The following is a 16,440-nucleotide window of genomic DNA, read 5'->3' as shown; positions in this document are numbered from 1 at the left end:
TAAATCATACATCATTAAAGCATATTCTACTTTGTATCTTCTCTAATTATCATCATAGATCATAGAACTTGTTTTGAGATTTTAATTTTCTTTAAATGGCCATCAACGTTATAACAATAAACATATCAAGATCATAGTACTTGTTTTGAGATTTTAATATATGCAAATTCCGTGCCCCAGGCCGAGAGTCTAACTCGCCCTCTAAGCAGTTAATATGGAAAAATATCGAATATCGATCGAGGATCGATATTTGAGATATCGATTATCGCGATGAGACATCGGTTATTTTAATATCATGCAAAAATTATATATATAGCCCTTTAACACTAACAATTCAGTAAACTATACTATTAACAAATTATCATGTTGCAACTATCAAAACACTAACAATTGTAGCAAATAGGAACTGATTAAGACTCAAAACACCAACATTAAATACTAAAAGTTGAAAATTAAGACTTAAAACACTGATATCGGGAATATTGGTGAAATATCAGTCCATATCGTCGCTATTATCGGTACCGATATTTTGACTGATATTTCACATGAGGACCGATAACCGAGATACCACCAAGATTGACTGCATAACTCGCCCTTGCCTAAACAAAATTTGCCGAATAACTCATGTTATGATCCAAACCGAAATCAAATTTATGATCCTTCCATTCAAATCATCGTCCGATAATACTTTTAACACATGTAAATTAACGAAAAAGTTACAATAAAATGAAAAACATCACGACGACGAAGAGAAATGCGTACGAGGCGGCGGAGGAAGCAATTGATTCGCCTGATTCACCTGATTACCACTCGTATGCATACCCATACCCGACGAGCCAGTAACAAACGAATGCCTTAACAACTGCGCAGCAGTCCACCTCCTAGCCGGATCCCGTTGCAAGCAACACGAAATAAAGTCCCGAAACTCACGAGACGCGGTTACTGGAGCCTCCGGAGGCTGCGACATACAAATCGCACACATCAAACTCGCCCAATCCCCCTGTCTCCCAACCGCAAACGGAAACCTCCCTAAATAAAACTCCAAAATACTCACACCGAAACTCCAAATATCGCCAGCGTACCCGTCATACTTCCCGTGGTTCAAATCAGTATTAATACGTTCCGGACTCATATACGCAATCGTACCGACAGACGAGTTACACGGATCCATCGTCTGCGCGAGTATCCTCGACACGCCGAAATCGGCTATCTTAACTTGTTTTTTGGAATTAATTAACAGATTCGACGGCTTAATATCTCTATGAACGATTTTACGACGGTGAAGATAATAAATACCTGATAATACCTGACGAGTTAAATCAGCTAACGAAGGCTCATGAGATATATGTGTGCCTTCAAGTGAACCACCGTCCATATACTCCAACAACACCTGGATCTCACCGGCACGATCAAACATATCATGACACTTCACAATATTGAGATTATCCACGTCACGTAAGATCTCGATTTCGCGGCAGATCTGACGGCGGACGTCGTCTTCGTGGTTACCGTAGATGACTTTCAGCGCGAAGGTACGGCCGGTGGGACGGTGGATGACTTTGTAGACAGTGCCGCCGCTGCCGCTGCCGATGCGGTTGATCCGGTCGAGTTCGGATAAGGTAGGGTTAGGGTTTGTGGTGGTGGTGGTGGTGGTGGTGGTAATAGGTGGTGCGGATGACGGTGGGAGAGGTAGTGGTACGGCGAGGTGTGGCTCGCGGTGGGGTAACGGTAGGGTTAGGTCCGGACGGCGGCGTGGACGGACGGTGTTACGGTTGGGTGGTGGGAGAATTGGTTTCATGATTGAGTGTTTCCGGTTTTGCCCCTGTATTGAATTGTTTGTGTGTGTGTGTGAAATGAAGTTATAAAGGATTTATTGGAAGGAAGATGAGGGTTTGGATTTGGATTTGGGTGTGGAAATTGACTTCATGATAATAATCGATTGACTTATTATTATTATTAATATTATTATTATTAGTAATGGTTTAATTGGAATATAGATATGAGAGAGAGAGAAGGTTCTGGGGGAAATAATAAAGGAGGAAGACGATGGATGAATACGCGAATTATTATATATGTATATATTATTATATTATTATAATAATAAAAACAAGTGACAATGGTAGGGACGAGTTTGGTACCGGTACCTGTACAAACTGGTTTAAAAGACAATGGTTATTCACACACCCTTTTTTGATTATTCACACACCATCTTAACACACATATTATCTTTATATACACCCTATAAAGGGTGTATGAATAACACATCCCGTTTAAAATTCAAAATTGGTTTGAGTTGAAACCGGTTTGGTTTAGTCAAGAAAAGTCAACCAGTTTATGATCGGTTTCGGTTTGGATTTTAACCGTTTTGGCCGGTTTCGTTTTGGTTAACCGGTTTGAAACCGGTTTTGGGGGAGAACATTGCAAAATGGTTCCAAATCGAGGGTTTCAATCGGTTCCAAACTGGTTTATACATAATCGGTTTCAAACCGGTTCGGTTTCGGTTAAGTTTTCGGGTCGGTTCGGTTAATCGGTTTATATGTCCACCTCTACAGGGACCTGTATTGAAAAAAACAGTATCGAATATACTAATATCGAAAATTCTTAGAAAAAGGTATTTGTATCGTAATGATTGCGAAATCTAAAAAATTGAGTACTTAATTGATATTGTCAGTATCTGATTTGGTACTTGTATGATGGCTAGTACCATTTTTTTGTGATGACGATTTTTTGTGTTTAGGTCACTGCACCTCTCAAATTGGAAAGTCTCGTTGACATACTCTGGCTAAATTATGTTGTTTTAAAAGGGTTCACGTTGGCTTTAAGGTTTGCCTTGGGCGTTTGTCCGGTTAACATTACTGCAGGTTGCCACTAGACAGTCGTGCTACCACAAGAACATAACTCTCTAGCGTAGCAAACGGTGGAATGACAACCCGGGTGTGCTCGGGATTTGAACTGACAATGTTGCCCAAGGTCCAGCTCAAATCATTTTTACCTTAATTCACTAAAAACAATACAAGTTGAAAACGAACTAGAGTCTTCACCGAAAAACCAAGGTTCCAAACACTTATACCAATTGCTTATCACGGGCCACAAGTAATATATGGAATAATATTAAGAAAAGTTGATTTGAGTCGCCTTCAGTGTGTAATTATTAGAAAAGTATTTGTGTACCAATGATATTATTTGGTGATAACGTTATTTAAATATGTTTTACAACTATACATAATTAATTGTACATGAATACGCATTTAATTGTACAGATATTTTTTGATAGTGTTTAAGGTAATGTACAGATAAAAAAGAGATGGTTAAACCATATTTTGATATAGGGTGCTACTAAATAAATCATTTTTATTAAACTTACATTTTCTTTCAAAATTTATATTAATATCATTTAAACCTTTGTTTTTGTTGTTTTTGTCATTTCGTTATTTATTTTTCAAAACACATTTTTTTATATTTTTTTAAATAACAAAAAACATTTTTTATTATTTAAAAATAAGTTTCTTTTTTCTATAATTATTTTATTTTTTAGAGAGTATTTTTTAAGTGATAGTTTGCATTTCTTAAAATAAATTCCATATTGTTTGTTAATTAAAAAAATAGTGTTAGAGGTGGTGGTATGTCAAATATTTTTAAGAATTAAAAGTTTAACGAAGAAAGTATAACAAGTAAGAGAGAGAAAGACGTTTAGTCCAACCCTTTGATATATAAGATTAAATCAATAGGTATATGTATTTATAAAAAAATGGCAATTCTCTACTAAAAGATGCATAAAGGATTGAAGGAAGAAGCGTATCATGTTAACTCTGTCCAGCGTACTATGAATCGGTTTGCATGTGTCTACGTCTAAACTCGTATGTCCTAGCTAGATTATGTAATACGCTGGAGATAAAGAGGCGGTTGTACCATATGCCAACTGAAGATAAAGAGGTGGTTGTACCAAATGGCGACCGACATGTGATAAGCCAGTTTGATACTTTTTTTTGTGATTTGCTTTGTTTTATATATGCCTACATATTTGATTATTCTGGGTACATTCTCACCTAGTTTTATGCTAATATATGTTTGTATGCATACTTTTATGTAAATCTTATTCAGAAGATTTTATGGTCCAAGTTTTGGGTGGAATTTAAGCCCTTAAGGTTTTGAAATATATTAGTCTTCTATACGACCATGTGTACAAAGTTTTAGAAAATATGATGACACCCAAATCACCCTTCCGTCCGAATGACATAATATGGTGACATGGGTCACTTATTTAGCATGAAACCCATAACTTGGAAAACTTTCTGGCTCAATCCAGAACAAATGTTCCAGATGAGACTCTAACCCAAGAGGAAAATCATGTGACTATCGCTAGACCAATTGGTATTTGGTGCCATCAATTTCTTTTTTAAGTAAGCGTTAACAAAAGCAAATGTAAAATGAAGATATATTAGCAATGACCTTTTAGCTTTTGATTTGGACAACAAAGCAAAAGTTTGCCAAAACTTGCAATTTCTTCTTTCTTGCATGTTCATGAGTTCTATTCCATAAATATGGTATTGGTGTAGTGTTGTATTTTATTTTAATAATAAGTTCTATAAATGTCTATTAAATCAATTACATCATTTGTAAAATTTTATAAGATTTTTTTATTGGTGTAATGAGTTTTGATGTGCATGTTGTAATAGCGCGTCAAAACTAATCATACTTATCGGATCAACAAATAGTCAATGCATATAATTATATGTCATAGGGCATTATGGGGGTGCATAAGCACCTACACCAACTCGTGTTAACTACAACCCTTTTTTAACATTTAAAATGACAATTAAACCAATTAAAAGGATAACTAAACTTAGAAAATATACAAATGACATGATTGTCGCGGCTTAAATCCGTCTTTTATCCATTGGTCGAAGTTAACTACTTATATTAATTATAATAAACTAAATTGATTAAGTAGGATTAGTTAATGTTGATTGTAGTGATGTGATGTGTGGGAAATAGTTATTGTAGCAGCCAAGTGAGAGTAGCCCGGATTCAATCTTTCCCGGTCCCAACTTCATTTATAATATATTTATTATAACATAAATGAAAAATTGACAAACTATACAACTTCAGAAAAAAGATTATGTCTATTATTGGTTTTAACTCAAATGTCTTAGAAATAGGATCGTTCAGAGAGGAAATTCGCTACGTAATCTCCCTGGTTGATCCTATATGCATCGCTTTCGTTTGAACCAGTGCATCGAACCAGATAGTTCACTAGATTTTAAAATTTTATTTTATTTTGTTTAAATTTCATTATTAATTGATTCATTTATTACTATAATGCAACAATTTATTTATTTTATACTTCATATTTTGTTAACTTTGCAAATACACAAAATATGAATGAGTTATATATTTGTTTTGATACATTAACCTATCATGTTATAAAAACATTAGTTTGTTTACTTTTGCCATCATCGTATAACCAGAATATATTATGTATGTAATTAATGGCAAATGTGTCAAAACAAAATATTAATAACAGACACTAGTAGAATATATTTATCTATTTAGAAAAGTTAACTATTAATTAAATCTTTCATGGATTAGACATAACGTACTATTCTATTTGTTCATGTGTCATGACTGAGTTTACCATACTAAAAAGTAATAATAAACAATAACCGACAAAATAAAAAGTATTAATAATTTAGTATAATACGTATTTGTAACAAAAATAAATAAAAATAATAATTATTTTTGTTACAAATACGTATTATACTAAATTATTAATACTTTCTATTTTGTCGGTTATTGTTTATTATTAATATATATGAGATATAGTGAGGTTGAATATATACCAATTTGGAGTAGGTCAATAAAAAAGTGAGTTGACTAAAGCAATCGAAAGTCAACTGTGTATATTTTCCCATATATATCATAACTAGTTTTTATCCCCCGTATTACGGGGGTTGTATTTTTTTTTGTCTAATATTCATATTTTTTTGCATTTTAATTTTATTTATTAACAAAAAAGCTAATAATATACTTAGGGTTTGGTGATGAAAATAGTTTCACAAATAACTGACATGTTATAACCCGTTTAAAAACTATGGGTTTGATGAGACCTGTGACCCACCTTTTTTTTTTACTATAAAATTGTTTGTTATTCTAAATCTTATATTTTTCTTAAAAATTGAATATTAATATTTAGTATATTCATATTTTATAGGATTTTTTTATATAAAATACTTGGTGAGATTTACTCACCCCGTGAATTCGGGTAAAATGCTCATTTACAAATAAAACAATATGATGGCTTGAGTAAATGTAAGAAACAACCATAGAGCTTTTAAATGTTTTATTTGTTTACCAGGGTTGTTTTATATTATTTGTTTCTAATATTTATTTATTTTTTGAATTTTATTTTTTTTATTATATGAAAGTTAATAATATATATATGATTTGATGATAAATTGTTTCACAAATAAATGAGATGTTATAACCCGGTTTAAAAGCTATATGAGTTTGATGAGACCCAAAACCCGTTTATTTTTTTACTATAAAATTGGTTTTTTAATATAAATAATATATATTTTTAAATAAATAATATATTAATTTTTAGTATATCCCTGCATTTTAGGATTTTTATATTAGATATTTTGGTGAGATTAATTTTTAATTTAATGAGATGTTATAACCCGTTTAAGAAATATATGGGTTTGATTAGACCCATACTCATGCATTCGGGTCAAATGCATGAGAAGCCTCCATTTAAAAATCAAGGAAATCTGGTGACTCCAAAAGAAGGGGAAGCGACCAGATCGCAACACATAGGATTTTTAGGTTTTCGTTTATATATATTATAGATTTCGTTCTAGATAATTCCTTTTAAAGGGTAAATAAATTAAAAAATTGTATTTAACACCAATGTTATAACATTTTTATTCCGTACATGACCAATTGTTTATGTTAAGACATAGCTTATGATTGGTTTAAAAATATATATCATTAACTTTTGTACTCGTGTATTATACGGGATTTGTCAAATAATAAAAATAAAAAGATCCATTATCTAAAAGAAATGAACAGAATTATAAGTAAAAAGAGGATAAAATATACAGTATAAACAATAAGAAGTCTAAAATCTCAAATATACAAATTTGATTTTTTTATATACAACATTTGCAAAAATTGTTTTGACCAATTACCCGTGGATAACTATGATAAATGAGATGAGAGATTAGAGAATTAAAAAAGAAATTATAACTCATTTCTCAAAACTGTTTTGTCTCATGACCAATGAATACGTAGGATAAATAAGATAAGAAATTAGAGAATTGAAAATGAAATTATAACCCATTTGCCAAAATTATTTGGCCCATGACCAATGGATAGTTGAGATGAATGAGATGATAAATTGGAGAATTAGAAAGAAAATTATAACCCATTTGTTAATATGGTTTTGCTCCATAACCCATGAATAGGTAGGATGAATGAGAAGAGAGATTATGTCTAGAATGAATGTGAGATTATCAAATCATTCTCATTATTTTCTTTTATTAGACTAGTTAGATGAAGAAGAAGTGATACAAACTTTAGCACCGCCTATAAAATCAAAATCCATATAATGCATCTCAAAGAAATCCTTTATCGAGTTTCGTTTACTTTCTTAATCAAAGGTAGAAAAAACCCCGAGGAATGGGTCGATAGAACTATCATCATAGTAAACTTGACGTATGAATTAAAAATTCTTTAACTTGGCATACATTAAATATAATTGGTTTATCGGTTAATATACCCCGATAAATATGTAGCCTATTACATATATATCAAAAACCATGTTTTGCTCGTCACTCTAAATTCACTATTCATGAAATGGTGAAATTTGGACCATGTATTATTAGAACTCAAATATATTTTAATTGATACAAATATTGCATAGGACTTGGTTTTTGTATCAATAGTTATACATACTCATTTAAATAACTGAAGTGATTATTATTTTTTGTTCAATTTTATTAATATAGTATATTTCTTTTATCATCTTTTCGACATAAATTATAATTTTACTTCAATATTAATTAGAGTATATATCTTTTGTCATTTCTCTTCCGTATATCGACTAAATGTAAATACAAAAACACATTAACGCGCTGCAACGCGCGGGTATAAATCTTGTTGGTATTAAAATTTAAGCAAATCCACTGATATTATAATTGCATCCCAACCCAATATTGGAAAGCTTATAACCTTGCCTTAGCGGCAAGACCATTGCCATCATGGAACAACTCTGAAGTTGATCTTTGTCGAATTGCGCCACTAAACATTCTTCACATCACATTCCACCTATTAGGTGTGTCTCAATTCAGAAGTAAAAAAATGGACTCTGCATCACGACACAATACATTATAACTTGTATAACCTTTTACCATTTCTAAAACACCGCATAACATATTTTCATCATGTCGTAACTAAATGTGTTTCAAAATTGACATATTTGAGCACCACTAGCCCCTACTAACATGCTTTTATACAAGTGTACACAAATTTTCTCCATCTTTTTACTCTTTAGGATATATGTAAAACCATAACCCGTATTAACACATGTTCATTTGATGTGGCAGTGTGACACCTTCTTTTTAACGGCTAACGAATCATCCAAATGAGCTACTGACTAAATTCACCACATTAGGATACACCCGTCTTTCTATCCGGGAAAAACCCACACCTAAAGCCAACATCCATAAACACTCGCCCGAAGTCACAACAGTACGATGAGCTAAAATTCGTTCACTTTCATCATCACCTTGATGCCTCTGAAGCTAAATGCCAGGTGCGAGAATCGAACAATTATCACATAAACACCAAGTCTTTATCTTACATTCTTACTACTCCATCACTAGCTCATTAACAACTAAACTTGCGGTTCGAATCCACGTTGGCCTTTTTACATTTTTACATCTTACAGAGTTACAGTAACAAATAAAATTTAAAAAAGAAAAAGAAAACACTAACTGATTTTCCCACCAAAAACTTAATTTTAACGTCTTCTTAACCCCAATTTTGACTTCCGTCAACTTTCTTTTCGTTTTCAGATTCAAACACTTCTTAATTGCAGAGATTCGCCATTAATGGCGTCAGTCTTCATCATCATCCTCTGCTTGTTCTTCTCTCTAATTTCATCCTCCTTATCTCAAAGTAAGCACCTTATTATTATTATTATCATCATCATCTTCATTATTATTATTATTACAACTAATTAACATATTACCAAACCCTAGGTCCACCGTACATGCAATTCACCGTGAACGCAACCGACCTACCACTAACAGACACCTACGACTACATAATAATCGGCGGCGGAACCACCGGCTGTCCATTAGCCGCGACATTATCCTCCACCTACCGCGTCTTACTCCTCGAACGCGGCGGCGTACCTCACACAAACCCTAACATCATGCACGAAGAAGGCTTCATCACTACTCTCCGTCAACTCGACTCACCACACTCTCCCGTCGAATCCTTCACCTCCGACGAACACGTCCCCAACGCACGCGGCCGTGTCCTCGGCGGCAGCTCCGCCATCAACGCCGGCTTCTACAGCCGAGCCGACGACGAGTTTTATAACCGCTCAGGTATTGCTTTCGACACGAGCTTAATCACTCAGTCGTATCAATGGATTGAGAAGTTGATAGTCTTTCAACCGGAGTTACAGCCGTGGCAGGTGTCCGTACGTGACGGTTTGTTACAGTCCGGTGTACGGCCGTTTAACGGTTACAGTTTACTTCACGCTGTTGGCACCAAAATCGGCGGTTCGACTTTTAACTCGACCGGTCACCGGTTCAGTGCTGCGGATTTGTTAAACGACGCCGTATTTGGAAACATTCAAGTCGGTGTTTACGCCACCGTGGAAAAGATATTATTCACTGATGATGATGATAATAATAATAATAATAATAATAATAATAATAATAATAATAATAATAATAATAATAATAATAATAATGCAAACGGCGTCGTTTTCGTTGACACTAACGGGCGTTACCATTATGTGACAGTAAGACTTAATGGAGAGGTTATACTTTCTGCTGGTGCTATAGGTAGTCCTCAGTTACTTCTGTTAAGTGGACTTGGTCAACGGTCGTATCTTTCGTCATGGGGTATTCCGGTGATGTGTCATTCTCCGTTTGTAGGACAGTTTTTGTATGATAATCCACGTAACGGAATATCCTTTTTGTCTCCAACTTTATTGCATCATTCTCTGATACAAGTGGTGGGGATTACCGACTCCGGCGCGTATCTCGAGGCGTCGTCGGATGTGCGCCCGTATCGATCGCGCCGGGGATCGCGTTATTTCAGTGTCGCGAATATTATGGAAAAGATTATCGGCCCGTTGTCGGCGGGTTCGCTTCGTTTGGGGTCGACGGATATCGCGACGCCGCCGGTTGTGCGGTTTAATTTGATAACCCGGTTGATTTGGCGAGGTGTGTGAATGGGACGAGGAAGATTGGGGAGATGTTGAGGACTCGGGCGATGTCGGGGTTTCGGTTTTGGAACCGGAGGCGTCGGGCGGAGTTTAGGTTTGTTGGGGCGAGGCTGCCGGCTAACCGGTCGAGTGATGAGGCGATGGGTGAGTTTTGTAGGCGGACGGTGAATACGATATGGCATTATCATGGTGGGTGTTTAGTTGGGGCGGTTGTGGATTCGGATTTGAAGGTGATGGGCGTTGGTTCGCTTCGGGTGATTGATGGCTCGGTTTTTAAGGTTTCGCCTGGGACGAATCCGCAGGCTACTGTTTTGATGCTTGGCAGGCATATGGGATTGAAGATTTTGAGGGAGAGATTGGAAAAGGTTAGAGCTTGATTGATTTCTTTCTGATGTTAATTTTTTTTGTTACAGCTTCATAATTCGAAGGTTAATCAGCAGTAAATGTTGTCTGTTGGAAATAACAAATTACAGTCTTCTTATAGCATATAGCTATATTTGGTTGAATTTAGTATATATTTGAGGCTCATGGTGAATGTTGCAGCATATGTTAGGATAGGTCGTTATATCATGTTAAGATCGGTCGTTATATCATATGCTGAGGTCGAAACATACTGCCACAAATAGTGTAAAAAATGATGGAGCTAGTAACGGTAAGTCACCAGCGAGGATCAAACAATAATGTAAACGCGTGATACTTTGAACTTATATATCATTCTGCATAATGAGTGTGCGTACGAAACGTGCGTGCTATTCGTCTTCAACCAATTGCTCTTATGATCCAAAAGAAGTCCAATATTACTTTAGTGCTTTTAATGTCCTATATTGATTCATTAGGCTCTCTTAACAAACTTCTTAGACATCACAATCTTTGTATATATGTTTATGATGCATATGGGTCATTACTAACACTGGTACATGACTAGTGGATGATACACTATAAACGAACAGACGGTTTCTAAAGCTATACAAGTCACATGCGCATATAACAGCGTATGCAGTACCTATAGAAAAGTAGTGCAAGCAGAAGTAATACAGAACTTTCAATTCAGGTTAAATGGAAAGTTTTGTTGATAGAACCTGTCCTTAAATGTAGTTAAAACTATGTACTGGAACTACAATGTGACACAGCATGATAATATGAAGGCAAAAGTTAATGTTTAAGGTCAATCCAACCCACCCACCAGGCATTCTATACTTGCTTTTGTATCAGAACACCATTTCATGGCTCTGTGCCTTGTTCTCATGGTAAAGATTTTATGCAAAAATAATGGTTTTAACTTTCAAATAAGATTTGCTCATATAGTAACACATTAGAGTTGGGTGCTCACAACCTAAAAACATCAACATAAGTTGGATCAATTCTCACGAAAGTCCCTAACTAGCACTCATCAAAACAAATACCAACACAAGTTGCAAATCTTCTTTTTAGCATCCATCTTCCTCGTACAAATGCCTTCTGCTTACTTACCCCTGAACATAATGAGAAACAAAAAAAATGTTACATTGAAAACTAAAATAGACATTAGTTCAAAGTGAGTAGTATAGAACAAGTCACATACGCGTTCATCATGAGGGTAATGTTGTCCCCTTTCAGCAGAATCCTGCCTGAAAATATACAAAACTTCAACTTAGAAAAACATCCAACATACACATGAAAATACGAACACAAGAATTCAAGATAATAGAAAAGTGACAAACCTAGAGGCTTTCGGGTCTTTTTCTTTATGCTGACTTCCTCAGCCTCATCAAGAACCAAATTCATGTACTCATCAAACCCCTACATCAAACAATAACACAAATAACTCTCATTATATCATTTAAATTTAAAGAGAGGATAATATGCATATTATGTATTTCTATAAACACTCTTTGCATCTTTTGTTTCGTTAAAAAAACACATTTCTACAATATTATTTAGATAAAACATGATAAATTAAAGAGATGCAAGTCAGCTAGAGCAAACGCAACTTTACATCAACATTTAACATCCAAATCACTAGGTGTCGTGTATCCAATCCTAAAAGTGGAAAAACATAACATAGATAGAATTTAAGGCATACTATGATTGTTAATGTCGTGGTTTCAAAAGGGGGCCATCAGAAGCGCGGGGCAATTAAAAATAAACCTCAAGGCCTTATACACTTCATGTACATATGAGTCAAATTTGGTCAAAGATAGTGCTTGAAGAAGGCCAAAGGACGTTTACGTAAAAATGCCCAAATGAATGACAAGATTATCAACGGTTTACTTGATTAAAAAGCTTGATATGTAACAGATCATAAAAAGAAACGACTTTTTGTTGTACATAAAGTTTATATGGCTGCACATAGAGCAACGACTAGACCTAAACACACTCTTTTTAAAACCAAGGTTGACGTCAATCGAGTCATCCAGAAACTAATTTGGATGGTAGTTGCATAATTGTATCCATTTTACTCAACTCCTAATATCAGATATAAAGCAAAAATGTAGTTAAGACGTTTCAAAGGCACATTAATTTCAAAGAAACAAACCTGTACCATCCTAAAATTTATAATGTTGAATAAAGAAAGTTATGTTTTGTGATTTCGCGTTATTAATTAATTAATATCGAGTAAAGAACGGATCATGGACTTAGATTAATTGAGATGGGTTAAATGAGAATGGGCCTTAGGTCCATGGGCTTTAAGGGATATAAATATCCCCTAAACCCTAAACCATCATTCATTTCCATCTTATTCTCTAACACACTCCAAAACACACGACCCGAACCAAGATCCAAAGACGAGGACCCGAGCTTGTTGGTGCTAGATCGTCGTGACGAACCAAAGCAGCAAGACCAGCTCGTGTTCGTAGTTCGACTCATTTACGGTACGTTTATATCGAGAACTTGTTCGTTTAGGTTCGGATTAGTATAGAAATGATAGATCTGTGTTTGTATGGTAAAAACGAATCCAACAAGGCTAAACTTACTGAAAATGGTTATGATTTGATGGGTTAATCGATTGATAAAAGAACCCGTAACCTATATGCCTAAATCGCACCCTTTAAACATCGATGTTAGGTCGATTTGATGGTTGGGGTTTGTAGGTGCTGGTCAGACGATTCCGTGGATACCTAAATCGAGTTATATGGTTAAGAAACGAAGGATTTAAGAACGAACAGTAGCTGCAGCCGACAACTTCGCCTGCAAGCTAAGTTCGCCTGATGAACTTCGCCTGCAAAGCTAAGTTCGCCTGATGACAACTTCGCCTAAAGCTAAGTTCGCCTAAGGTTAACTTCGCCTAAAGCTAAGTTCGCCTGATGACAACTTCGCCTAAAGCTAAGTTCGCCTAAGGTTAACTTCGCCTAAAGCTAAGTTCGCCTGATGACAACTTCGCCTAAAGCTAAGTTCGCCTAAGGTTAACTTCGCCTAATACTAAGTTCGCCTGATGACAACTTCGCCTAAAGCTAAGTTCGCCTAAGGTTTAACTTCGCCTAAAGTCAAGTTCGATTAGAAAATGAATTAAAAACCTAATGAAAAATGTGTTAAGACAGTTAATGTAAATAAAATTTTTCCAAGCTGACCTGGCAGCTCGACCCCAGCCAGGGGCTCTGCTCCTTGGACCCTGCTAGGGGCTGCCGCCCCTAGACCCCGCTGCCAGGGGCGCTGCCCCCGGACCCCCGTTCGTTGTGGGTAGTAATTAAGACTAGAAAGATGATATAAGTGGTGATAGTTAATTGATATGTATACTTGTTATACAGTCAGCCGTGCACAACTGAGGAAAGGGATTACGATTAACGGTGAACGTAACCGTGTTCAGGTGAGTTTCTAGCCTCATTTATGTGTTATGTTTTCGGGGCTGTGTGCATACTCGATATGTTTGTTAATACGCTTATCCTAAGAGATAAGTGTATGCCTTATGTGAATGATGTGATATGTATGAATGATTGCTTGATGGTACGTGAACGATCTTCGGATATTGCACGTACTGTCAGGTTGTAACGCTAAGTATAAGGTAAGTATGATATGTATGCTTATGTGTATGAATGTGATAAAGTTAATAAAAGAAGGAAAGGATGGTTGTATGGTAACGAAGAGGGAATCGAACCCTACTAATATTCGAGAACTAGGGAACCGAACCCTACTAATATTCGAGGAAAGAGGGACCGAGCCCTAATAATACTCGAGGAAAGAGAGTACCGAGCCCTAATAATACTCGAGGAAGGAGGGTACCGAGCCCTAATAATACTCGAGGAAGGAGGGTACCGAGCCCTAATAATACTCGAGGAATGTAGGGCGTAATGCTCTTTATAACGTAAGATATGAAAGTAAGTTAATACAAAAGAAAGTATGAAAGTAAGAACGTATGAATGAAAGAATATAAGTTTATGTGTATTGTATAGTATATGATTAACTAGAACTCACTCAGCGTAGCAGACTTTTAGTATGCACGCAGGTGAGTAGGATGAGGCAGCTCGCTTGAGGAGACACATGGCACTGAATAAGAAGCTGGCATCGGAAGACTCAAGACGTTTAAGTTTAATGTTTCGTTTATTTTGAAAGACAAAATGATGTTTTAAGACAAGACGTGTTTGTTATGAAATGTTTTATGAAAGCTTTTATATTCCGCGAATGTTTTAATTAACTCTGATATTTAGAACTGCGTTTATGAGTAAATCCAACACGAAAGTAGGGCTACCGGTAACGGGGCCTTACAAAACCCTATAAAGCAATTAAACATAAAATTATAATTTGGAACACTTAACTGCAAAATCAAAGTGTAGCCCTAATATTCAATATCCTAAAAAGCAAACTGCTTAAAACAAACCAATCTTTTCCGATCTCGAGCTGAGCCCGAGCATCAAATAAAGCTCGTTTAGTTATCGATCCTTGTGTATTTATAAGTTTGACCTCTTTTGGTCTTCTATGTATTAATTTCACACTGCACAGCCAAGCTCGAGCCAAGCATTGGCTCATTTAAGGTACTACTACACGAGCTCAAGCCAAGCATAGGCTCATTTAAGGTTTTTCTCAAAAAAATATTTAAAAACAACAAAAAAAACTTTTCTAAATTAATTAAGAAATAATAAACAAGCTGAGCCCGATAAATGATAAAGGAGCCGAGCTGGTGAGCTTTAGCCAAGCGCGAGCTCTAATAAGTCAAAACGAAGCCAAGTGAAGGTCTGATTCAGCTCATTTACATCCCTAAGTTAAGCAATTAAGCACAAAACTGAAAACTAAAACAGTGTTACCGAGTACTGAGTATAGTTAGTTACACATACAATTATACGGCCTTCAATCCTCAAATCCTTCTGCTCAAACAACCATATCTGTATACGAGCTTTCTGTATCATAAACAAAACATAAAGTAAGCAAATTCATCCAACGATAAAATAATAATAATAATAATAATAATAATAAAAGCTGTTGAGGCAAAAACTTACGCTCTGAAGGAACCTAAAGATGAGATTCTGCAAAAATTAAAAAAATAAAATGAAATTAGAAAGTAATTGGGGAAAAATAAGAGAAGTAATAATTAGGGCAGAAGTAGTTGTTGTGGATGAATGAGAATACATACGATTGGTTGAGTCATAATCCTCTGGACTTTGGTAGCCATGGATGCTGCTGCTGCTGATGTTAATGTTAATGTTATTGATCGTCTTCTTCTTCTTCGTTGATTGATAACGCAGTCAGTCGCAGAGGCAAAACCCTAGAAGAGTGAAAAACTGAAAACCCTTCTTTTTATTATTATTTTTATTTTTATTTTTATTATTTCATTTCTATATAAAATTTCTTTTAATTAAACACCACGTTCCTATCTATATCGTTAAAAGTGTTCATATTTATTTTTGTATTTGTCTCGTTAAAAATGTTCGTTTTCAAATTTTATTAGTCAGTTTTCAATTTTATTCTTAAACATACACAACTAGAGTTAATAGATAATATTGATAAACCCAATTTCAAAGGGTATTATTGTCATTTGATAAGCAAAAAATAATCATTTAATA

General features: G+C 35.1%; 1 protein-coding gene and 2 pseudogenes across 2 annotated transcripts; 1 reads left to right on the top strand and 2 right to left on the bottom strand.

The window, feature by feature from the left end:
- Positions 1-637: 637 nt before the first annotated feature.
- LOC143572443 (mitogen-activated protein kinase kinase 5 pseudogene) lies at positions 638-2,007 on the bottom strand (annotated as a pseudogene).
- Positions 2,008-9,101: 7,094 nt separating this feature from the next.
- On the top strand, positions 9,102-10,845 carry LOC143572442 ((R)-mandelonitrile lyase-like; annotated as a pseudogene). The gene is made up of 2 exons (XR_013142256.1): positions 9,102-9,180; positions 9,264-10,845. The product of XR_013142256.1 is annotated as a (R)-mandelonitrile lyase-like (transcript).
- Positions 10,846-11,976: 1,131 nt separating this feature from the next.
- On the bottom strand, positions 11,977-16,161 carry LOC143572441 (uncharacterized). Its single transcript, XM_077057607.1, has 5 exons — positions 16,011-16,161; positions 15,877-15,903; positions 15,715-15,777; positions 12,169-12,247; positions 11,977-12,075 (listed from the first exon to the last, which is right to left on the bottom strand). The coding sequence occupies exons 1-5, from the start codon at positions 16,047-16,049 to the stop codon at positions 11,993-11,995; spliced, it is 291 nt and encodes a 96-aa protein (XP_076913722.1). The 5' UTR covers positions 16,050-16,161; the 3' UTR covers positions 11,977-11,992.
- Positions 16,162-16,440: the final 279 nt, after the last annotated feature.

This window comes from Bidens hawaiensis, unplaced genomic scaffold (genome assembly GCF_021521415.1).
Source record: "Bidens hawaiensis isolate Kalapana, Puna unplaced genomic scaffold, B.hawaiensis_p1.1 tig00025860_1, whole genome shotgun sequence".
Taxonomy (NCBI): Eukaryota; Viridiplantae; Streptophyta; class Magnoliopsida; order Asterales; family Asteraceae; genus Bidens; species Bidens hawaiensis.
The sequence above is the reverse complement of the archived record's forward strand: the minus strand, read 5'-3'. Positions and strand labels throughout refer to the sequence as shown.

Coding starts and splice junctions, on each gene's coding strand:
- LOC143572441 (XM_077057607.1), bottom strand. CDS start 16,049: ATGGCTACCAAAGTCCAGAGGATTATGACTCAACCAATC. Junction 15,904..16,010: donor GGATTATGACTCAACCAATC/GTATGTATTCTC, acceptor TAATTTTTGCAG/AATCTCATCTTTAGGTTCCT. Junction 12,076..12,168: donor AAAGACCCGAAAGCCTCTAG/GTTTGTCACTTT, acceptor GTATATTTTCAG/GCAGGATTCTGCTGAAAGGG.